At 45.8% G+C, this 22,952-nt stretch overlaps 2 protein-coding genes across 5 annotated transcripts in view; both read left to right on the top strand.

The window, feature by feature from the left end:
• The window catches only part of LOC144145960 (syntaxin-like), a 32,194-nt gene extending 19,119 nt beyond the window's left edge, over positions 1–13,075 (top strand). Inside the window, exons 10-11 of one of the 2 annotated variants that reach the window (XM_077677838.1) lie at positions 9,656–9,783; positions 12,660–13,075. In XM_077677838.1, coding sequence (XP_077533964.1) covers positions 9,656–9,739 — 84 coding nt within the window. In that variant the 3' untranslated portion in view covers positions 9,740–9,783; positions 12,660–13,075. Of the gene's footprint in view, positions 1–3,552; positions 9,150–9,655; positions 9,784–12,659 lie in introns of those variants that run through there. The other variant, XM_077677839.1, reaches the window with a different exon arrangement.
• A 1,132-nt stretch (positions 13,076–14,207) lies between these two features.
• Positions 14,208–22,596, top strand: Ran (RAN, member RAS oncogene family). 3 transcript variants are annotated; one of them, XM_077677843.1, is made up of 6 exons: positions 14,208–14,358; positions 15,179–15,229; positions 19,165–19,249; positions 20,103–20,228; positions 20,326–20,513; positions 21,845–22,596. In XM_077677843.1, exons 2-6 carry the CDS (start codon positions 15,182–15,184, stop codon positions 22,061–22,063), a joined length of 666 nt encoding a protein of 221 aa, XP_077533969.1. In that variant the 5' UTR covers positions 14,208–14,358; positions 15,179–15,181; the 3' UTR covers positions 22,064–22,596. The 3 variants fall into 3 exon arrangements, with proteins under 3 accessions (XP_077533969.1, XP_077533970.1, XP_077533968.1); XM_077677844.1 differs by lacking the exon at positions 14,208–14,358 and adding an exon at positions 14,418–14,483; XM_077677842.1 differs by lacking the exon at positions 14,208–14,358 and adding an exon at positions 15,065–15,085.
• Positions 22,597–22,952: the final 356 nt, after the last annotated feature.

Here is a 22,952-nt window from a genome sequence, read left to right as displayed (position 1 = left end):
TGTGAATGGAAGAATGGGCCTTTCTTTACTTGGTTAGTTTGTACACTGTATCTAGCTCCAAGTCAAGGTCGCTTCACACAAGCGCGCGCTGCACAAGCGCACATGCGACGCTTCGCTGACTGGTACGCCAGTAGGAAAATATAAGGCCTCTTGAAGGCGGGAGAAGAGTCAGCGAAGTCAATATAGGTACTAAGGAAATAAAATCAACTGATATTTTTTACCGTACAGCGTAAAAATAGGGTGCGGGAAGCACTTTTTTTGCGCTGGGCGAACAAGCACAGCGGTCAGCAGCACGACTACGCATCTGCGAACTCTTTTCCGTCTACGAAATGCAATTGCTAGACGTGAGCTATTGCGGAAACTCGGGGGACGCTTACTGCACGAGCACAATACAACAAATAGTCATTTAAGCTGCTTGAAATGCCAAAACTAAATAAAAATGTAAACTTGTTGTACAATATATACCTTATATTACCATTGTCGGCGCAGCCCGTCTCGTGGCCGAGTTGTCTGAGGCTGCAGGTATGTCGCCGCCGAGTGTTTTGCGAGTCACGAGTTCGAGTCCCCGCGGGTACGCGCTTTTTTTTTTTTTTTGTAAGTTAACTTTTTTGTTTTCTGCCGATGTTTTCTACATTGAGTTCACCTTTGTTTGGGCCGCAACGTTCATGGCTCCACGAACTAGTTCACAGAACGCGCGCAGGCTGGCACTGGCGCGCTAGCGAGTTCTCGTTGGCGTGCTGTCCATAAGCACCGACTGCTTGCGGGCAGTGGGCACAGGCCAGAATGAACAGACCCTTGGCCTGGTGGCCTGGTGCGAACACGCATTTTACGGTACAGACATGAGTGAGGCAAGCTCCAAATAGGGGGGGGGGGGGGGGGGGGAAGCGCATGACATTTGTGCGTCTGCGGGTACTCGGAGGGCGTCCATGCACTGCGTAGGCCTCGGCTAGTGAATGCTACGATTCCAAGCCGTCCTTGGAGGCTTATCTTTATGCATTTTTACAGCTGACAACATGGCAGAAGCGCGGTACGATGATTACTGAGTTATTGAGAATGCCCATCCAACAACGCCGCAGGTTGTGTTTTACAGAACCGAAACCGAAACCGAAACTTGTTTGGTTGCTCACCTTGGGCATCTTCCAATCACGGTCCCGCTCCTCCCAACGTCACAGCTTTAGTTGGTGCGGCCGCCGCAAACCGCGCATGGTAGTTTTTCTTCTTTGGCGCTTTGTAAAATAATTACCGATTTTTCAACCGGATAAACGATGAAAAGTGGGCTAATTTGAGCCAGTCTACGCAGTGCAAGCAAAAACGGGAGCTTGACAAATTCACTTCAGTGTCCCTTTAATGTGGGAGGTTTGGACTTTAAAGGATAGCTGTTTGCACATTAAAGTGGCAGGAATGGAAGGGGCTTACGAAGTTACGTACAGAGTATGAAGTTTATGCAAAGTAAGGTATTTCCTAGGTGTGTGCGCATTTGTCCATGCACTGTAATGACAGTGTGAAATTCTTAGAATAACACTGCCTGTAACAGTTTTTTTTTTTTTTTCAGTATATATTAATATTGTCAGTACAGTACAATGAACCTGACCATCGCACTGAATTGTTCGTTATATCCAAAGTTTGTTTTCTGTGCGTGAAAATGCGGCACCACGTACAGTGTGCAGCCGCGGACATTGCCTGGACGGTGCACGGCGATAACGGGGCGCTAGCTGCAGCCATGAAGCAAAGCTTGCCGCTCGCCTTCCGGAAGGGAACTCCCGGCACCAAAAGAAGTTAGACAAGTGGAAAAATAGCTCCTAATACTATGTGCATAAATGTCCTACGAATTGTCGTTGGGGCTGTTGCTCTTCCTGGTCGACGGTTCAGCATTGATTTCGGAGCTCAGATAGTAAGCCAAAAAAAGTGGCAGTGCAGCGCTGGCACGTGCGGGAAGAAAAGCAAGCAAAAAAGAACAGAACTCTCGCTGGCGCAGTTTCAGGCAGGAGGGCACGAGCACTGCGAAGGCGGGAAATTTGAATTGCATGGGGTGGTAGTAGTGAGTGGATAACAACACTACAGCCCATCCTGGCGAATCAAGGCTCTGCACTTCTGACAGCTATCACATTGAGTGAAACGGCTTTAATTTGTGTGTCTTTTTCCCCATTCTCTCGAAACTTGTATCATGACACTTGTACTTACCAAGACAGTCAGCACGTTGTAGGTTTTTTTTTTTTTTTTTTTTGTGTGTATTGGTGAGCAAGAACTGGGGCCTTCACACTGGGAAGAGCCAACAGGTTGGAATTAGCATAAACTGAAAGCGAAACACCATCTTTATCATCCCACTATTGAGGGAACAAAGCTTATCTGTGTATGTACCCACTGCACTTGTACATGTGCTACAACAATCCGGCTCGCAGCACTGCCGTGACAAATACACGGCCACATCTCTCAAAAAAGGGAACCGGATGTCCTGTAAGGTTTGCCATATTTTACTTTAAGTTTGTTTCTCACACTATTTTCTTTGCGTTGCATTTGTCATCAAAACTGCAACACAGTTGGTTGCAAAGGGGATCTCAACACCTGGAAAATGAGCCCCCTAGAGGCGTTCCATGCTTGGAGTAGCTAGTCCATGTATCATCAGTACATAGGGATGCAAGCCACATGCTAAGCAGACTCTGTGGTGGGGAACAGGATGGAGGCGGAGTTGTTTCTTTTTCTTTCAATGGACCTGTTCCGCAGTAGTCTCCTCTGCCGTAGTGATCCTCCTTTGAGAGATCACAGTTCGCATTAATGTGGGACTGACATGCGCGTTCCGGACTCTGCGCTTCATTTGTGCTATTCCCTTGGAGGGTCATCTTGCTTCAGTGGAGAAAATGGTTTCGGTTCCTCACCCCTTCTTTGCGTACGACTTTTCTCTTCGGCTTGCTTTGTTTATTTTTATTTTGTTTTGTTTGACAGCCTTGTGAGCGTGGCTGTACGAGCGCAAGGTACACGTCACCCACGTCAACACAGGGCCAGTCGTCAGCTGTAGACTGTGTTATGTTCTTCAGGTATAGGGTACACTGACGGCCAGCTGGGCACAGCCAAGTGCAGGAAAAACACGTCTGCACGCAGCCAAGTCGAGCCGTAAAGTGTGTGTTTATTGCTCAGACGTGCATGCGTACCTCCAGGCGGCGTGCTCCCTCTCAGGTGGCGGGCCAAGTACTACACAGACTGCGTTGCACTTTTTAATTTCTACCAGTTACCGTTAACTCACGCATGAATTTTGTAATATTTTGCGCATTATAACCGAAAGGTTGCTGTGCCATATAAAAACTACTACTGTATCATCGTCAATTTTGTAAGTCTTCAGCAGCTGTAATATGCCTTTGTGCAGTTTTTTGTTCTTCAGTTCAGTTTTGGTTGTATTTTTATTGTTTTTTTTTTTAGTTCTCTGTTTTGTTTTTTGAACTTTTGGTTTGTTAGCTACCATTTCAGCTTTTTTCTGTTCCCACCAACAGTGGTTTGTGTTACGTTTGTTGCTTTGTTCATTTCTTTCTTGTCTCCCCCTCCCCCTACCCCGTTTTGCAGAAAAAAATAATAATCCTAGTCCTGGTCGTGGTGCTCCTCGTTATCCTGACCATAATAATAGTCGTGTCTGTACGGAAGTGAGGAATGAACGAAGCGAGGCGTAAAAAGACCACGAGGAACGGCAGCCCTCTTCTCCGTTGAAGCTACAATTCCGGACGGACCCCAGCACACGACGGGATTCACCCATTTCCCGCTGCACCAACCTAGCAAGGCACAGTTTATGCTGCCAAGAGAGCGGCCTTCAGAAAACGCTTTCTGCTATGTTCATTTGTGCTTGTTTGTTGCTTTTTTAAAGGAGTCATGCAGACAAAACACAGGTTCGGTTCATTCGAAAGATTGCCTCGTTAGAGTCATACTGACAGCGCTTTTAACGCACACTTCGCTCAAATGAGCTATGTAATTAGGAAAAAAAGCAAATGGCCATGCGATCCACTAGCTAATTTCCCGCAACAGAACCTATGATGTCATGTGCCCAGCCGTGTGATTGGCTGACTCAGGCAAAAGCAAACGTAAATTGGGCAGGGCATATAAGCTTGCCAAAGGAGCTATTTGCACTTAAACGTAATGCATATTCATTTTACAGCAGCAAGAAAATGGTAGGGTAAACAATGAAAGTTACGAAAATACACATAAACATAAAGTACCGATGCGCACTGTTGTTGGTACTGGGCGCACTATGCTTGGTTTAGCGTAAGCAACGTTGTCTTACGTGTCCCTGTTTGCTGAGCACATTCCATGTTTCACTGAACGATTACTTTCGACCGTAACAAAAACAAGCCAGGTGCAAATACGGTCAAAAACAATGCCACGGCGGGCAACGGTCTGCGGCTCAGTATGGAAGCACCATCTGAGAGAACTGACAATAAGCAAGGCTGGAGAGCCTAATGACTCACTCGAAGTTCGCTTGAATACCCGCCCTTGTGACTGCATGGCAGACGTCACAAAAACGCACGATTTGGCAGGAGAATCAAACTTTTAACCTAAATTGATTAATCTTTCAGTGAATACGACATCGTTTGCTGCTGCTGGACAAGCTCTGGGGGCACTATAAAACACATAGTTTTTGAAATAAAACAAACTTGTATTTTGTCTGCATGGCCTCTTTAAACACTTGTTGCTGACCTAAGGTTCTGTGCCACATTTCTGAGGCAGTACCTTATTGAGGTAGGCTCCGGTGAAGTTTAGGTTCAGCCAGTGATACCACGCATAGGTGCAATATATATATATATATATTATATATAAAGCCATGATTTTGGAGCTTGGCATTTGGTAGGTTGTTTTTATAACGTTACTCTAGTCACAGAAAGTAGCCCCTATTGGGTTAGTTTCTACAGAGTCAGCCAAAACGTAGAGCAAGGAGCAATGTGAAAGGCAATAATGAAGTGAGCTCGGCAGCTTGCAACTTTTTGGCTAAAAGAAGTAATATTCGGTGGGAGTCGTGGCATTGTGCTGCTCACTCTTGTCCCTATGGGAAGCGAATTCACTGTGGGTGTAGTCTTTCCTTCTTTTAATTCTGTAGTGCTTCAGGCTCGAGTTCTGGGCTACAAGTTCCCTAAATCAACCCAGCCAAGTGTGGAGGTTGCAGGCATTAGCGTTTAGTTTCAATGAATGGTATGTCTGTGGAACATGAACAGTGGAGGGCTATTTGGCCTGCTAACCAAAAAATTGAGAACCAGACAAATAAATAAACACACGGCAGGGGCAGTCAGGCATTTCTTGTCTGGGGACAAACCACAGCATGCCGTTTCAGACTCCTGAAACCGTCGTTTTGTTGTGATTTTGAAAAAGAAGGGAACATGGGGATGATGCACCGTGTTTATACAATAATAGGTTACAAGGTTAGTGAGTAGGTTAGCGAGTTTTATTATCTGATAATTATAGTGGTGCTTTTGAGCTGCTCGGAGGTGCTTTTTGTCTGCCAACCCGGGTAGCAGAAGCACAGAAGCAGGCGATGAGGTGTCTGCTGTTGATCGCCGTTACAAAGCATTTGGCCACATGTTTGCAAGCGAGGGCTGATGCGTGTTCAAGAACCAAGAATGTCATTGTTTGGGAATTTAGGCTGTCGTGAAGACGCTTACTAAGTTGATGCGAGGTGGGTTTTTGTGCCTTGGTCAGCCTGCTCAAACGTTCACCGATGAAGCTTACTACTCCTGGGCAGCTTTCCTTGGCGGTCTTTGAAATTGGAGGAATTTTTTTCAACTTTGTGACAATTTCACTAATGCACTTTTGATGTAGGGGGTTTAGCATTGCTACCAAGCTTTGCGTGTTCAGTCTATGTTTTTTCTGGGCCAGAAAAAAAACGCATTTCAGCGTTAGGTTCTGTTTTGTGTTGGTAAATGTGTTATTTGTAATTGCAAATGGTCGGGGAGAAATAGGGTGGGATAAATATCATTTTAGGTGCAAACTTGGGGCAGTACTGCTATTAACATGAAAATGAAGAACCGTAAAAATGGCGACTGTATTTGTCTTACTGTTTTGCCAGGGGCAAAAGCAGTAAGCCAACTATGTGAAATGAGACATGGCCTGGGCAGGTGAAATGGAAAGTGGCTTTTTACGACCGAGCCTATTTACGAGCTTTTGGCTAGTCTTGTTTATCGAATGTAGAGTATAGGATATACGCATTTGTAGATAGGGCTGACTGTAGGGCCGCAGAAGCTCATCGACTCTTTTGTCAGGCTTTTAGTCATTTATTTTCTCGCCACTAGTCATATTATTCTTGTTTGCCATTTTACATTTGTTGCTCTTTGTCTTCCTTGCATTTTCGAGCTTCCCTGAGGTATTGCAGTACATTTTCGTAGGGAAAGCAACTAGTGCTGATGAATAAGCCTGAAGCTTGTATGTCATCTGGTCTTGTAACTCGGTGCGTGGGTTTCAGGCGGTGTGAGGTTTGTGCCAGAGAAAATTCAGGCTTGTGCGGGTGTTCGTCTTGTTAACACCTTTAAATTATTAAAATGAAATTGTTGGAAACATATCAATGGGGTGGTACTGGCCACATTAAGCCTACGTGTGTATTCACCAGCTTTTAGTATTGAAAAAGCTATAGTCGTTATATCGAGTTATTCACTTTTAATATTTCTCTGGACAAAGCAAAAAATATACGGGTATGCCTCGATCTCGCGAAGCTGAACTTTGTGAACTTCCCAAATTGACCAGTGAATTCGGGTTCCCTAAGCTGAACGCTCCCTTGATTTTACGAAGCATTCAATTAGTATATGCGGGTCCAAATGACTTCATTTAATCAATGTTCAACTGTATATGCATGTTGCTTTATACAGGGCAAGAGTCTCTCTCATCTCGCATTTTTACCAAAGAGGATGAACTATGTTGCATTTTATAGACAAAGACATAGCCAAATATGTAATAAACCCAGGAGCAGTGCCATTCTAAGCAGTGGCTTTTCATCTTGCATTTTTACCAAAGAAGATGAGCTATGTTGCATTTTATAGACAAAGACATAGCTAAATATGTAATAAACCCGGGATCAGTGCCGTTCTAACCAGTGGCTCTGTGTTGGGAGATCTGAACGAAACTTTTTACTTTTTCACTATGTTGGAATCTCGTGAGCACTTTCGGGGCGTTAAAGGTACGATGGAGGGAGTCCTTTAGTCATCAGAACAAGTAAAGTCATAGGGCGCTACTATATGTGTTTCTACTCCGCTGATGTTTGACGGGGTGTTTTTTGACATTTCTCGCTGGCAGCCGTGAGGCGTATGCAGTCGCGGATTCTAGTCTGTGTCACCATTTTCAGTACCGTTGCTTACAGTGTCATGCATATACCTGTTTTTGCAAAGTTGCACTTGTATTATTCTTGTACCCTCCTGCGCACAAGGTTTAATATTTGAACGAATAGATGCAGCAACGAATGTTACTGTGACTGGCGATCTTAGATGACAGTTGTAGGCATGTGTGGGTATCGTGACTTGAGTCATCAAGTTATGTGTGTCTATTTTTCTCTCTTGTTGTTGTTCTCACGTTGGGCATAGCGCCTCTGTGGGTCTTGAATTTTTTGCTCGTTGTGTGACGTGGTGTTAGAAAAGTGGGATTTACAGATTTTATAAAGTGATACACGCATTTTTTTTTTTTGCCTTGCGGAAAGAACACCGGTGTCAATTTTAAACGCATATTCCTACCCTCTTGTGCCTTCTTTTAAACTGTACAGCTCTGCCTTTTGGCACATAGATATGAGTATTGCTGTGGGTGGAATGAGTTGTGCAGAGAATATAGTTTTCTTGGAAGAGAACATGATGTGCAGAAAGTAAGAAAACCTGAGATACAAACACTAGTGCCATAAAGCCATTGAGTTGGCGTATGAAGGAACTGACATTTTGTGGGCGATCTGTACTGCATGAATTGGCTGCACACATCGTTGGCTAATGGAAGAAAATTGCTCACAATGAGCTGCAACACTGCCAGGCTCACAGCGTAGGCCTTGTAATGGAAGGTGTTGCCGTTTTCTTCGATGTGGGTACAGGGTTGACATAAACCCCTCAGACATTAAAATGTGGAACCTCAGACATTAAAATCTGGTTTGTTTTTGAATGGCTGGTTAAAGCATGTCTGACTGAAAAAAGCTATACGCGGTCATTGGAGTAGTTGATAGACTTGGAGTCTGTAGTTGTGGGCTACTGCTACCTGCAGCAATATCAATTTTTTTTTAAATGTGCAAATGTGCCATATCTGAATTGTACCGTTTCCCCAAGTACAGTTACTGCACCTGATGCAGTACGTTATGTTTCTCTTGTTAGTGGGCAGAGCATGGAACTGAGGAATCTCGTAGAACGTCTTGTGCTTGTTTGGTTTTGTTTTTTCTATGCAGAAATAACTTGCTGGAGCAAGCAGTTATATGGCTGTCCTAGTGGCAAAGTAGTGAAACAGTCAGCATTTATTTACAGCATTCGCCGGAGCCAAAGTGTATGTCAAATAACTAGTCTTGGTGTACATTGTGTGTGGTGTAAAGGTGTTTGCTGGAAAAGACACCGTGCGCTTTTGTGTTGTATTTTTTTTGCAAATGGTTGAGTAGGCAGTGCCTGAACTATACTTTGTAAAGATTTTCAGGAATGTTCTGCTGGCTTAATTCTGTGAGGCACAGATGACTAGTAGTGCAGCAGAAAGCTGCACTAGTGATAAACCTTGGGAGCCTGGTTTAATTTGGCTTAGAAGTCATGCTGCAAAATGTTTTCTGTTCAATCAACCATCTTTTGTAGCGTGTAGTTCTTATTAGACTTAACGGGTAACCTTAAGAATTGCAAGGGCCTTCTGAAATTTTTAGAGTTGGTTTTTCTGCATGGTTCATTCTAGGTACTTGATAGTTAATTTCCTATTGTGTTCAAATTATCACGAGCTCATTTAAGTGTACTTTGAGGGGAATTCGGAGGGCATGAAGTTGTTTGCCTCGCTATAGCTGTCGGTGATTGCACCTAATGAAAACGAATTGATAATATTAATAAAATTACTTGCTTTGGTAGCATTTGTCGGTTCATCAACATGTCTTTGACGTGCCAAAGAAAAAAGAGAAAAATCTTTAGTGCACAGATACCAGTTAGGCAATTTATGTGTTGGCGTGGCTTCTTCAATAAATGCACGTCTTCCTTCAGTTACCTGGTTTCGTTTGAGTTTCTTTTTTTGAAAGGTCAAGTGCATGGGAATGTTCTCAGGCCTTGGTTGTCGTGATCAAATGTAAGTGTTTCCTTCTTTTCATTTTTTTTATTTCAATTTCTTTTTTCAGTTTTAGTATTTACTTAGCATTCATGATGCTTTAGGATTTCCTCAATTCTTTTTTCTGTTGTGCCGTACGCTGCTTACAGAAAGAGAGTGAGTGAGGGAAATAATTGTAAATGCAGGGCTTTAAAGGTTCCACTGGTGCCTGGGCTGTTCGTCCTTAAAAACCTAGCAAGTCATGTGAAAGCTGGGAAGGTTAGCGACCTTATCTTAGCCGGGTGGCAGAATGATCTAGGCCAGTTGTATTGCAACTGGCGTTGATCAAAAGGAAAGTGGGTATTGCAAAGCGTGCATCGCTAGCCAAGCCAAGGTATGGTATAAGTAGCAAGTAATTTCTGGTCTTTGCAAGCGTTGAAAGTTCTGCGCTCGTTTTGTTGTTTTTCAGAAAAGGGTGTTCATCCTGATATGTGTGTCCATTTCCGCTGTCCTCCTGGTTATCATCATTGGTAGCTGGATTGGTCTGTCTTAGCCGCATTTATTTGCCAAAGCAAGGAGTCGTCATATAGAAGCTCGGTGAGTTGTCCGTCGGGCACATTTTCACGTGGCGCTTGTGCTGTTTCACTCTTTTTGGGGTGGTAAAGTTTGAAATGCGAGTGCTATCTGGTAACACTTAGCTGCCGGTGTGAAGGGGCCTTCTGTGAGCGTAAAACTTTCCACAAACTGGTTTAGCCAAGGATATACGCATTTGAGCTAAGTAATGAAACGCCAAACTTCACAGCATGTGAAAATGTACCAACTGATACTCCTCAATTGTACAGTTCCTCATATGTGCTCAGGTATTCATATGTGTGCACTCACATATTCGGCCAGTGACGTCTGCTACGCATCTTCATTCGTTCGTTCTGGACATTGATGAACGTTTACCACTTTACCGTAATATGTTCTTTCCCATGGCACTTGTACAAATTTAAGTTTTTTAATTGGCAGAATAGAGCTTGAAGCCATGGCACTCACTTGCCTGTCTTTCAGCTCCCTATCAACCACGTGTGAGTAATTACAGGCAAATGCATTTTGAGAACTTGCATGGTTTATCCTTTTCTTTTTCCTGTGTTCCTTATGAGCTTTGAAAGATGCCGGCTTATTGTACTCCGCATTTCTAAGAAGATGCTCGATTTACTGTTGGCCCCTAGAAACGGGTCTAGGAGAACTCGTCAAAAGTGAACTCGTGGCAGCCAACTCGTCATAGGTGAATTCGTCACATAGGGCAAGTCGTCATAGGCCATCTCGCACTAGGGAAACTCGTAACATAGGGCAACTGGACACTCGGCCAACTCGTCACAATTTACGTTTTTCGTCTATCATGTTCAAATTAAAGTCCCACGTTGAAATGAAAGAGTACAGAAGCTTGTATAATTATCATCTTATGTGTAAACATTCTTACACTCCTCCTTCAATTCATCACCCTTAATGTTTCCTTTGTCGCCTTCGAGGAATGCGCCAGCCAGACAGCGCATCGTATTTTTTTCTTTGTGCAGCTAATTACGTGAGTCTTTTATGTTAGATTTAGTTTGCCCGTTCTGTTTTTTCTAATACATTTTTTTTAATTTTTGGTAATTAGGTGACGGCGCTGTATTGGGATTTGCGATTTCGTTGTGTGTTTTCGCTTTTTAGTATTTTGATCTTTTGTTTTCATGCCTGCTGACAAACGATGATTGTCAAGCTGGGTAACTTTCGCTTTGTTAGTCTTCATATCACCGATATATGGGAGTGAAAGTCAAGCCTGGACTTAAAAGTTAACCCCCCCCCCACACACACACATACTCACACAAAAAAGTGTGACGAATATTTTTTAGAAGGAGAAGAAAAGCAAAAAAGAAACTGGAAGGTGGGCTGAAACCGAAAACCCAATTTCAACCACCACCTGCAAACAAACACGAGGCCAACATTTTGCCCTTTTATTGATATATACACAAGCAGGCAAAAAGTTCAAAAGATAACGCAACAAGAAAAAAAGAAAAGAAAACGCAAAAGAAAAAAAAAGTCGACCCCTCCGCCCCCCCCCTTCCATAGAAAAAGTGTGAGGAATATTTTCTGGAAGGAGAAGAAAAAAATAAACCTGAAAAGTAAAAAAAAATGTGATTTTTTTTTGCAACAAGAAGGGAAATAAGCAGGGGACAGAGGAACATATGTTAAAATAGAAAAACCGTTTCAACCACCGCCTGCAAACTAACAAAAGCAGAGGAGGACCCCCCGAACTCTGAAGAGGTCCACCTGGGCGTAATTATAAGATTAGAAGCCACTAACTTCCTCTCCCCATTTCCTCGACATCGGCCTAAAATGGAACCGCGAGACGACTTTTCCTAGCACGAGAAGGTCGGTGCTACCACTTTTCCTAGTACGGGATCACCTAGAACGAGATGCCTTCTTTGACCAGTTTCCCTATGACCAGTTTTCCTAGGACGAGTTGGCTGCGACGAGTGGGCCGGTTCCCCCTAGAAACATATGCCTAGAAATGCTTTAAAACTGCAAGGGCAGATTCAGGTTTTTTCTGAGTTGGGGGTCAGCTTTTATCAGTGATGATGATGATGCTGAGGAGGAGGAGTAGCCTTGTTTGTTCACCGATATTTCGGAAAAGCGAAAATTCAATAAATAGAAAAAAAAAAGATCAACTAGACCTTTCCTACGACCTAAGGGGTCATTTTCTCGGTGGTATAAATTCAAAAATTAGGGGGGAGTGGGGACATCCGGACCCCCCCTCTGGATCTGCCAATGTAAAATTGTATCTTGGTTTACAACTGTGGTTCATGTATGGACTACACAGTGCATCAAGTGAGATCATACTCACTTCAGGGAGGCTTCAAACAGCATATTACTACTGTTCACATTTCGTTTTCTTTTGTGGGGCTTGCTTCCGTGCTAACTTTCCCGTGAATGCTGTAGACTCCTGGGTAATGTTTTGATACCTCAATAAGTTATTTGATTCTTTCAGTCGTTCACAAAATCCTTGTATGCCTGCCCTACCTTGGTAATGTCAGAAGCATCTCTCGTGATTTATCTGCTGGATTTATCTGCGGGATTTATCGGGATTAACGAGGGTGCAGGATCGATTCCCGGCCGTGGCGGCCGTTTTTCTGATGGAGGCGAAAAGCAAAAACGCTCGTGTTTACGAGATTTCGGCGCACGTTAAAGATTCTCAGGTGGTCAAAATTAATCCGGGGCCCTCCACTATGGTGTGCCTCATCACCTGCGTTGCGTCGGCGCGTTAAACCCTACAATCATCAATCTGCTGGACTCCCCATTCACATTCCATATATCACTCCGCAATCCCTGTATACTAACTCCTCGTATACCAACATTCCCAATACCACTCCCTATATCCCTGCTTTCCCTACATTGCCCAGGTGGTCAGTGTCACCTCACTGCATTTTTGTTTTTACCGTATTTTCCAGATGCCAAGTGTGGAAGCCGCACGTGTCCAAGGTTGAGCTGCAGGTGTTTACGCGTTTCTTCTGGCCAGTTGTGTCGTCACGTGATCGATGGAAGCTTTGACAGCCCATGCACCTCAGTGTCTTTGCGTGCGTCGTAGTTCTCACGAGAAATAAGTGTTGGACCAAGGAAGAGAGAGGGAAAAAAAGGAGACCATGCATTGTTGACTCGCCAAGTACTGCTGTTGTCTTCTGTTAGACCCTTGGATGTCATATGCACGTCAATTGCTCCTAAGGGGCATTGAACAGAGCTTACATACGCCAAGTGTGTATATATTATATGAAAACGTAAATATATATATATGTTATATAAATGTGTGTATACACATATATACATGTTTGTACTGTATAGCTGTAGTAAAAAAGGAAATAAAACTGATTTTACAAAACAAGTGTGAATAAGTTTATGGGTAAATTGAAATGAGGCTTAATCGCGACAGAGTTGTAGAGACGAGAGGCGGGTATCAGCAACATACACCGATGATGATAGTGGGATGCTTCTGCCATATACCCGCACAGGGATTGGATGATCGAGGTTCCATTCACTTCTTTTCATTACAATATATATATATATTTTGCAAACATAAGCGTTGCTTCAAGGTAAGTTTTGCCCTGCATGGAAGAAAGGTGTTCTAGGTGCTGTAATACATTGGTACCATCTTTCGGATAAGATGCCCATAAAGAAGACAGAAAAGGACATTGAAGCCAGCGTCACACTTAATGCTAAACAAAAGAACGACAGATGTCGACGTTCCACAGTTCAAAACGAAACACGCCTCGTTTGCAGCCTTTGCTGTTTGCTTTGCAAACTCTTGGAAGATCTGAAGCCTCTTGGGCGAGGCACAACTTGACTCCATATTTTTGTGCATAAGTGTGTAGGCATTTGCAACGACGCATACCCCATTAACCGCTTTGTACAAAGTGCAAATTCACCACTTTGACTAGACCCCCCCCCCCCAATCTACATTTTTATATTTCATGTCTTTAGCGCTGATTTTAACAGGCTCTTATTGGCCGAAAAGGCAATAAATTCATCCGTGTGAATAGGTTTAACATCACTTAGAAACGTCGTTTCTGCGTTTCTTGAGGCGGGCCATGTTGTGGGAAGAAACCCGCCTGAGCGGAAACACTGCCTTCTTTTCTCCCTCAAACACTGCGAAGAATTGACCATGGCTCGTTGTAAAACGTCCATTATTTGGTTTTGAAACCGACAGTCATGCCGGTGAAATGATACCGTCGGCAGCTGTGCTCTAGAATGATTTGCTTTACAAGTACGGTCCTTGTGGCCATAGCTTGTGGCCGTGAACGCTTGTTTTTTCGCGTGACTGCATGGACGCGCCTCGAGTCAAGCGCGTCATTGTGGTTTCAGTTTCGGTTTCAACTTCAGCGTTGTGTTTTGACTAACTATATAAGACGAGAAACAGTATATTATTATAAATTTAGTATTATTTTAAATATTACAGTGCCGCGTAAAGTAAGTGTATTTATTATTATTTTAAACGAAAGCGAAACTGCGGCGGCTGCATACCGGAAGTGGCGCCTCTCAGTGCTTTTCTTTTTGCCGAAGTCCGGTGCTGTGGATGTGTGTGTGAATGCGCAGTTGTGAGGGAAAATCTATTTAAATCGGGTCTTCATCCTTGTTTATACAGACGACGACAATTCCGTGAGTAAAGTTTGATTGTACGGTGTTAATTTGCCTAAGATATTACTAACGCCGGTGCTGTCAACGGGCAGAGTGACCCTGTTTTGGTTGTGTTGAGCTTTTGTTCGACCGAGGCCTAGGAGAAGGTATTTACGTCAATGTGTAAATGCAGTTAAATTTGAGAAAAAAACGCACCTGTTCCTGTTTTAGAAGCTCGGGGCATGAAGCAAGAGTATTATTTATTATCACTTGCTGCGTTTTCGGCGTATTACTGTAGCAGGCACCACAATCGGGCTAGGCAGTTTTTGGCGCCAGCAGAGTTCGAATCGCCTCTCGCCGCGGTTCTAACCTTGTCTAAAAATCTTCTCCCGTAGCCGTTGGTTGACCGTGGGACCAGGCGTCTTTTTTGTAATATTGACTCCCGTATTAGCTGACGATTGCTTCGTTCCACGTTTGAGCGCACTTTTTGTTGACACCCTAGCCCGCAAATGCCGGCAGATTAGTCATACCCGGCAATTCACGCGGTTTCTGGAACGCTCTTACCGGAGCGGCCGCCGAAGCACTTGTGGCGTAATAGCGTCGTCCTGACTGCGCATGTGGGCGACCGGTTGCGACGATTCCGCTTACGCGGATGTAAAACCACGTCGTTCTCGACTGTCCATTCATTACCTTCCGAAGCCGGGCGGGCGTTTAGAAACTGCATCGTGTTTTGTTCGGACCCATATCGCCGAGCGCCTAGAAGATGACGGTTGGGTCGCTGTTTTGACGGAAACAAATACGTCTTATCTCGAGTTCGGTTTGCGTTGGACGTATTTCTGACAGCTGGTTTCTCTTGTCGCAGACAATGCAGCAGCCGGCAGCAGATCTTGGGGACGGCATCCCCACCTTCAAGGTGAGTTTTGCCCTATTGCTGTTCGTTGAAGGACGCGTTTTTCAGTGTCAATATCGTGATTTTTTTTTTTTGCCATAGGCCTAGTGATGCAGCGTATGATGATTGATTGGTGACCGAAGGGCAAAGCCCTTGCGGAGAACTGTCCCTCTAATCTGATGCTGCGTTTAGTGGCAATCCCTTTTAACACAACGCAGATTTTCCGCGTTTGTCAGAATTGACAAGTGAGCAGTTATGTCCAGGCTTTGTAGTGTAGTGAGCCTGAACATCTTCAGGTGAGACCCAGGGTTTAGGCGTGTTTGCGTGATAGCACAGAACTTCCGTACACACTTGTGCACGGTGCTATTTAAAGGGGCACTGACACAAAATTTTGAAGGAGATATAACTTCGGAGATAGATTGGTGGGAACACATATACATACATCATCTGCAAAATATCAGCGGCGAATACAGCCTAGAACATATTTAAAATCCATTTTAAAGTGTGCGAAACGCAACCGAGCAGCCAGCAGAGGACCACGCGCAATTGACATCCCGAGGATATCGTGTAAATAAACAAGATCCAAACACGTCACGAGTTTGTGTTTGCCGCTTCCGCACTGCTGGCTTTTTTCGCCGGCTCGCCGCTCCAATCGGAGGGCCGGAGGGCGGAGCTTCTGCTCTCGAGAACGAACGACCTGATCGTTGGCGGCGGAGGCGTCGTGATTTCGTAAGCTCATGGGGCAGCTGGCCGCTACCAAAGTTCTACAGCGATTCCAGGCACTCGTTTCTATTACTGTTTATTACCATTGGATGCGAAAACGCGCCGAAGGCACGAAAAGCCCACTGAGCTAGCTGCACGGTAGCTGTGCAGGCGGCGGCCACGGCCGCGAAGTGGCCCAGGCCGGCGCAGGTAGCTCGAGTGATAGCTTGTTACTGCTGCACGAAATTGTCCCCAAGTCCCGACCATGGTGGCTTACATGAGAAAGGAGTTAATGATGCGATGGCGGGTTGCATTAAAAATTGTCATCTGCACCGCTTACGAGAGCGGCACTCGAATATCCGCCGCAGTGCTAAGCCGAACACATCTGTAGGCAGACCGGCCGGCTGCTCCCAGCGCGCGTCTTGCCACCCACCGTCTCGAGCGTCGCGCGTCGTTCTTTAGCCGCGGTAGCATTTGCACTCGCAGCGCCTGCGTCACGTCCACGGTCGCTTTTTAATTAAGCGCCTCACGAGATCAGTACGTGGGGGCATTCGCAGAAACTGCCGTCTATGCGGATTCTACAGTGCTATGGCGGCTCTGCTCTGTGATATCCCTCCGACGGTCACGTGGTGAGCTTTGTTCACACAAAATCCATCGTTTCGCGGCACTCGCTGAAACCGAAACTGCGACTGGCCGCATTTAAAATGCCTCTAATTAAACGACTGTCGCACGGTGAAGCAAATGAGGTTTCTAGTCAAGGGTTCGACGAAAGTTCGTCTGGTCGATTGTGAACAAGGAACCCGTACGGGTTCCGAAACGTCTTTTTACCTTTTTGACTTGGTCAGTGACTGCCTTACTGTTTCTTCAAATGAGGTTTCTACAGGTTATAAGTAGGTCACTAGCTACTTATCGCAAAAAAAAAAAAAAAAAAAAAAACAAGATGGAAAACTTTTGTGTCAGTGCCCCTTTATGTCCTACTTTGCATTTATGATAGTGGGCATGGTAATCGGATAGTTACTGAAACCCATAGGTGCAGTGAAATGTTACCATACTCGGGTACAATGGCAACAGCTCAGGTGATGTATCACTCCGCTGAAGCGGCAAACCCGAATGTCAACGAGTGCACGTTTTGTAATGAGGTTGTCCTTGGTACCATTGTTGTTGTCATGTCTAGTTTTTTTATCACTGCAGGAAACTTTGACCAGTATTGAATGTATGTGCTACACACAATTTGCTCTTTCTACACACCTGCAGCATCTCTGCACAGTGTTCAAGCGGGGGAAAAAGAATCGCTGAACGCTGCATTCAAAGCCTAGCACATGTTGTCAAGTGCTTAGAGGCGCACGCTAAGCTGAGTAAATAAAGCAACAATGTAACCAGGAGAAATTACTAACCAGCTATAAAAATCATCAAGGCCAGCAGAATTAGCGAGGCTCTTTTCAAACCCCTTTGTGATGAGGCAGGCTTACTCAAAACCATTCATCAAACAGTTCAGTTCAGCTTAGTTTGGTCAGTAAGACAGCTGGCACAAACAAAATAATCTGATGAAAGGCCTCTGTGAAATTTAAAATAAGACTAGTTGGACTGCGCCTGGCCAGCGGCAGATTGCACAATGGATAGGAACCATCCGCCTGCTTGAGGCATTTTTCTTTTTCATTGAACGGAACAGGATCGATGCATGCGTGAAAAATAATAAATCGAAGTTCACTGAACTTATTCTTTATTACATAAAAAAAAAACTGACGAGGAAAGACTCAACCTTCGGGTGCGCCATTCGTGTTTTTCGGCAGCAGCCTTGTTCGTGATTGTCGAGCGGACCGTCTGCTTAGACACAGGCCTGTACTTCTGGCGGTGTCGGCTTGTTTCTCACCATGTTCGAGAGCATTGATTATGCTTCATTAATCCAACAGTGAAATCGGCTACCCTGCTGCTCATGCCACTGGTTGCACAAAACAAATAAAAACTGGCTTGGCTGTGCCAATGACCCGTTCTGTGCCGAAAGCGTTGCCAGACGTAGTGGTGCCCTTGCCAAAATAAAGAAAAAGCATATCGGGTGCCAGCACTGTGTAATAAGTCTGCTATTACAGTCAAAACAATTTTCGCTCAAAATTTAGTCTGTTGTAGCCGATATTCTTCTGTAGGCGGGTCTGTTATGAGTGGAGTGGACTTCTCCACTTAAAATGCATGGAGACCAAACCAACAGAAATGGCCTGTTGTAACCGGAAGTCCATCGTTGCTGAATCCACTGCAACGAGTGTAGACTGGATTTGAAATGGCACTTTTGCTTCAGAAAGGGCTTCATTTGCAGCTGGCTTGATGCGGTTCTGGTGTCAGGTGTTGGTGGGCACACTGGCTGCTTGAGCATTGAAGAGCATTTCTTATTTCGTTCGTGACAAACGACAGTCCAAGCCAGCCTCTGCCAAAAAAAAAAAAAAGCTCCCAGGAGTCGGCCATGGCTTCAAGACAGATACCGTTGGCACAGCACAGGTGCCTCACTCCTACTTGGTGATGGCAACATTGTGAAAATTTCAAATGAAAGGAAAATGAGAGAAACGCCAGCTTTATTTACCTATTTTTCGGCAAATAATGCCTCGTTGCTCGTCGAACAAAAGCTGACAGAGCTACTAAATGCATGATCTTCCAGTTAAAACAAAATTTATTCAGCCTATAGTGTCCCTTTAACTAGACAACAAACGTGCGAGCGAATTGTGGAAAGGTCTTTGCGAGGCATCTCTCTTTTCAAGTGCCAGTTGCTACTTGAAGTTAGCTTTGTGGCGCCTGGGAAAAGGTGGCGAAACATGTTTAAATTAGTGGTAACTGCAATGCTGGTGTAGGTCTCTACAATCTCTACAACCCTCGGGGCTGCATTGCCTCCCATCTCCAGTGCTCTCCAAATGCTTGCTGAAAGTCCAGGAGGGAGGGGTTTAGGAAGCCCGTTGTGTGTTCGGGACTGGTGTAGATGCCTGTCTAGCTCGAGTTACTCAACCACGGTATGTGGCACAAGTCAAGTGAACTGGCCATTGGAACCACTGACACTTGCATTGTGGTTGTGGGCTGCGCTTCAGGCTGCACTGATCTGCAGCTGAAGCACCCAGCCCCGCACACCACCCATGACGACGGCTTCACCAAGACTGCGTCAGTCTTGTGCCTTGAGAATGCACGTTTCTCTCTTTCAGCACCTCGTGCAAGATATTCTTTTTGATGCAGATTATTTTCTGTGGCCGTGGCTTTACGCAGTTTTCTTTTTCCCCGTGCAGTGCGTCTTGGTAGGGGATGGTGGCACAGGCAAAACAACCTTCGTCAAGCGCCATCTGACGGGAGAGTTCGAGAAAAAATACGTTGGTGCGTATACCTGCCCTGCTGTTTGCAGCACTTAATTGTCTGTGCTTGTTTGGCACTGTGTCCAACCATCCCGTTAAATTTTCATGCCTTCTCATTAGTGCCACTTCGAGGGCTTGTTGAGGCCTTCCCAGGTGTTGGTTGAGGGTGCAGTTGGTGATGATTGATGGTTGCTGAACAGCAGTGTGGAAGTTGTGTCCCTCTAATCTGAAGCTGCACGTTCTACCATGCCCTGAAGGTTGAGGCAGGTCTTCGTCGATTGTCGATGCCTGAAGGAATGTAGGCTGTTGTTTCTCGTCCATTCGCGTGTAAAATACACAGCATGAAGAACGGGATGCGTGAAAGGCTTTTGAAGAGTGCAAACCTAGTTAGTATATCAATGGAAGTACGTAGTAATAGAATTGGCTATCAGGCCTTGGTAGAAATGGAGGGTACTCTTTGTGCTGGGCAAAAGCCCTGCAGCGGTGCTGCTGATGTAGGCTTCGCAGTTCCTGCCCACCCTGTGCCCTTAGGGCTCCAGCCTGTCGGTGCGCTGTTTTTTTTTTTTATAAAACTCCAGGAATGATTCCCTTTGTAATTGCCAAATTCGGTGGCGTGATTTTAATTGCATGGTTGCAGTAAGTTGAGTGGAAGCGCCGACAATTTTTCGGTCCCCCTCAGGGACGTATCTTCAGCTTAAAACAGCCGAAGCATGCAGCATTCATGTCAAAGGCCTTTTGAAATGAGTCGTGCCACGGGCTGGGCAGTGGGCTCCTCGCTGGCAGACCAGGCTGGAGCCATGTTTCTAGTGTGTGTGTGTGTGTGTGTGTGTGTGCGCGCGCGCGCGCGCTGACTGCCCCTCCTTCACCCTGTGCAGCCACCCTGGGTGTGGAAGTGCACCCCCTCCTGTTCCACACAAACCGGGGTCCCATCCGGTTCAACGTGTGGGACACAGCGGGCCAGGAGAAGTTTGGCGGCCTCCGCGACGGCTACTACATCCAGGGTGAGTGGGTGGTGTCCCTGCTGGGAGTGCTGCGGCACTCGCTGGTGGCCGAGCGGAGGAGGAGGTTCATCTCTCTCTCCCTCTCTCCTCGTTGCAGGCCAGTGTGCCATCGTGATGTTTGACGTGACCTCGCGGGTGACGTACAAGAACGTGCCCAACTGGCATCGGGACCTGGTGCGCGTGTGCGAGAACATCCCCATCGTCCTATGCGGCAACAAGGTGGACATCAAGGACCGCAAGGTCAAGGCCAAGTCCATCGTCTTCCACCGCAAGAAGAACCTCCAGGTAGGCTGGTGGAAGAGACTGCTTGGTCTCAGTCGGTGCCGTACAGGGTGGGAAAACAAATGCGTTGGCCTACGCTGCGATTTTCTGTGGTGGTTGGAATGAGCAGAACTTTGCCAAACGCTTCTTCTGTGAAATTAATGGTGGGCTGGGGTTTGAATGTAAGGTAAGGGTGCGCAGCTGACAATGCCATTTCCAGGTTGCCGACTCCGCCCTAGCGATGTACGTCATTCCTGTTTTTCTTTTTTCGGTCAGATGTTTTGCCATGTCATGCGAGTACAGTGAGACAGAACTATGCAGGTAAATGCGAGAGCTATTGTCCGATTCTGAAGTGACTGTGCTCAGCGCACAAGTCCCCGCAGGCATTTATTTTACTTTTACACGTATACCTGCTTGTATGCTTGTTTCGGAAAACTGTTTGGACAAGCTCCACCAATCCCTTTCCATTATTCACGACGTGTGGTGTCGCAAATTGTAGTGCTTTTGACATTTTCTGTGCAGCTGCTGCAAACAAGCAAGCAGACCGAACACAATCAATTTGTGAAATGAACTGTGGGATGTCATAGGCAGCTTGCAAGACCTTCCTGTTTCTTTCGTATTTTGTTTTGTACTTTGGGGGCATTGCAGAGTGGCTGAGCGGTATTGTGGGGGAGCCAACATTGCAGCTGCGTAAGATGGATGTGTGTAGCTTGCGGCAGTGCCTCATCTGTCCCCCAACTGCATAAATTGGGGTGCTTTTGTTATAATTTGCATTGCATCGCAAGCTGTGCGTGTACTGTGTATTGCAGTGAGGGGGCCAAGACTGTTGAGGTTTGTGTGCTATTTGTCCTTGCTGAAGGGGGTTGCACCCAAATTTATTCTGAACGTGCAGTACGTACGATCGAACCAACTGGGACATGACCCTGTAGCCCTGTGAAATGCCTTGCTAATTAGCTGAAAACGTTTAAAATAGCTCATTCGCAGACGGCTCTGCTGGCGGGTTGCGCGAACAGCCATGAAGAATTACCATAGTGACATGCAGCCGGCCGGGTGCTTGGTCCACTGGGCAATCAAAAGAACGAGCCGCGCTTTGCTGCTGCAAGCGCAAACGCATTTTTTTTTCTCTCTCTCCCAGTTGAAAGGCTTTTGTGGTGAGAATGGTGCTGAGCAGTAACAAAGGCTAGTTCATTCACATTGAACAAAGTTGCACCTTGTTTTTGTGGCCCCTTTAATAAGCATATTTCTGGCATTGCAAACAAACTGCAACCCATGGCTAAAGTCAGTGGCCTTGCAATGGTCGGCCTTTATATAGACGTGACGCCTGTGCTCTCTTGTTCTGGTCCTTCTTGGCGCAGTACTATGACATCAGTGCGAAGAGCAACTACAACTTCGAGAAGCCCTTCCTGTGGCTGGCACGCAAGCTGATCGGCGACCCCAACCTGGAGTTCGTGGCCATGCCCGCGCTGGCACCGCCCGAGGTCACCATGGACCCCGAATGGCAGGCCAAGCTCGAGAACGACATGAAGGAGGCACAGAACACGTCGCTGCCCGACGAGGATGACGACGACCTCTAACCCCCGCTGCGTCACACTTGTCCCCCCCACGCACTGGAGAGGAAAATTGCTGCTGCCGCCGCTGCTGGTTTGGCCAAGCACCTGCGTCCCACGTGTACAGCCACAGATAGGGTCCGATTGTTTGCATTCTCAGGCGGGGGGTTGTATAATGGAGAGGAAAAAGGCTACTGTGTTCCCAGCAACATTTTTTGCGGCTCCCCCATTCCTTTCACCTTTTTTTTTTTGCCCCCCCCCCCCCCCCCCCCCCCACGTTTTCCAACCAAAAGCTTGCAAGGTGTGTGTAGTGATTGCAGTTCATGCCATGTTTGCCCCCTCCTGTCCCCTACTTTTTTTTTTTCGTTCCTATGAAAGATTGACTCATGTTTTACCCATGTAGGCCCATTTCAAATGTTATTTCATTAAAAACATGGCTCTGTAATAAATTAGTGCTGGCATGTATGTTTTCAAAGTTGTGATGAATGTACTTTGGTGGTGAGTGAAGTTGTGTGCAACAGAAAATGTTTACAAATAAACAGTTGGGCCAGATTCTACAATGTGTGTGCTTGTTCATTCCGAATGTAAGTGCGCCTAAAAGGCTGCCTTGCTTCGTTTTATAAAGCTAAGCATTATATGCCCCACTGATGGTGTTTAAGACGTTGCGCGAAAACGCACTGCAGAAAGTCGTACTTGCACAGTATGTTTCGAACCACGGACCCCCGCGGTATGAAGCCCACGTCATCCAAACCGCCATTCCGACACTGTCACAGCAGTTTAGCCTAGCGTTTTAACCATCTGTTATAATAAAAGGAGCCTTGGTTTTTTTTCCGCGTGCTCAGCAATGCAAAGTGCGCTGCACCGAAGGACGCGCGCCCACGGGTCGACACCCGCAGACCATCCGCAGTGGGGAATC

Source organism: Haemaphysalis longicornis, unplaced genomic scaffold, assembly GCF_048455015.1.
Source record: "Haemaphysalis longicornis isolate Haplotype H1 unplaced genomic scaffold, Haemaphysalis longicornis Haplotype H1 scaffold_7, whole genome shotgun sequence".
NCBI lineage: Eukaryota > Metazoa > Arthropoda > Arachnida > Ixodida > Ixodidae > Haemaphysalis > Haemaphysalis longicornis.
This window is presented reverse-complemented; position numbering and strand designations above follow the sequence as displayed.

Coding starts and splice junctions, on each gene's coding strand:
- Ran (XM_077677842.1), top strand. Junction 19,250..20,102: donor GTTCGAGAAAAAATACGTTG/GTGCGTATACCT, acceptor CACCCTGTGCAG/CCACCCTGGGTGTGGAAGTG. Junction 20,229..20,325: donor CGACGGCTACTACATCCAGG/GTGAGTGGGTGG, acceptor TCCTCGTTGCAG/GCCAGTGTGCCATCGTGATG.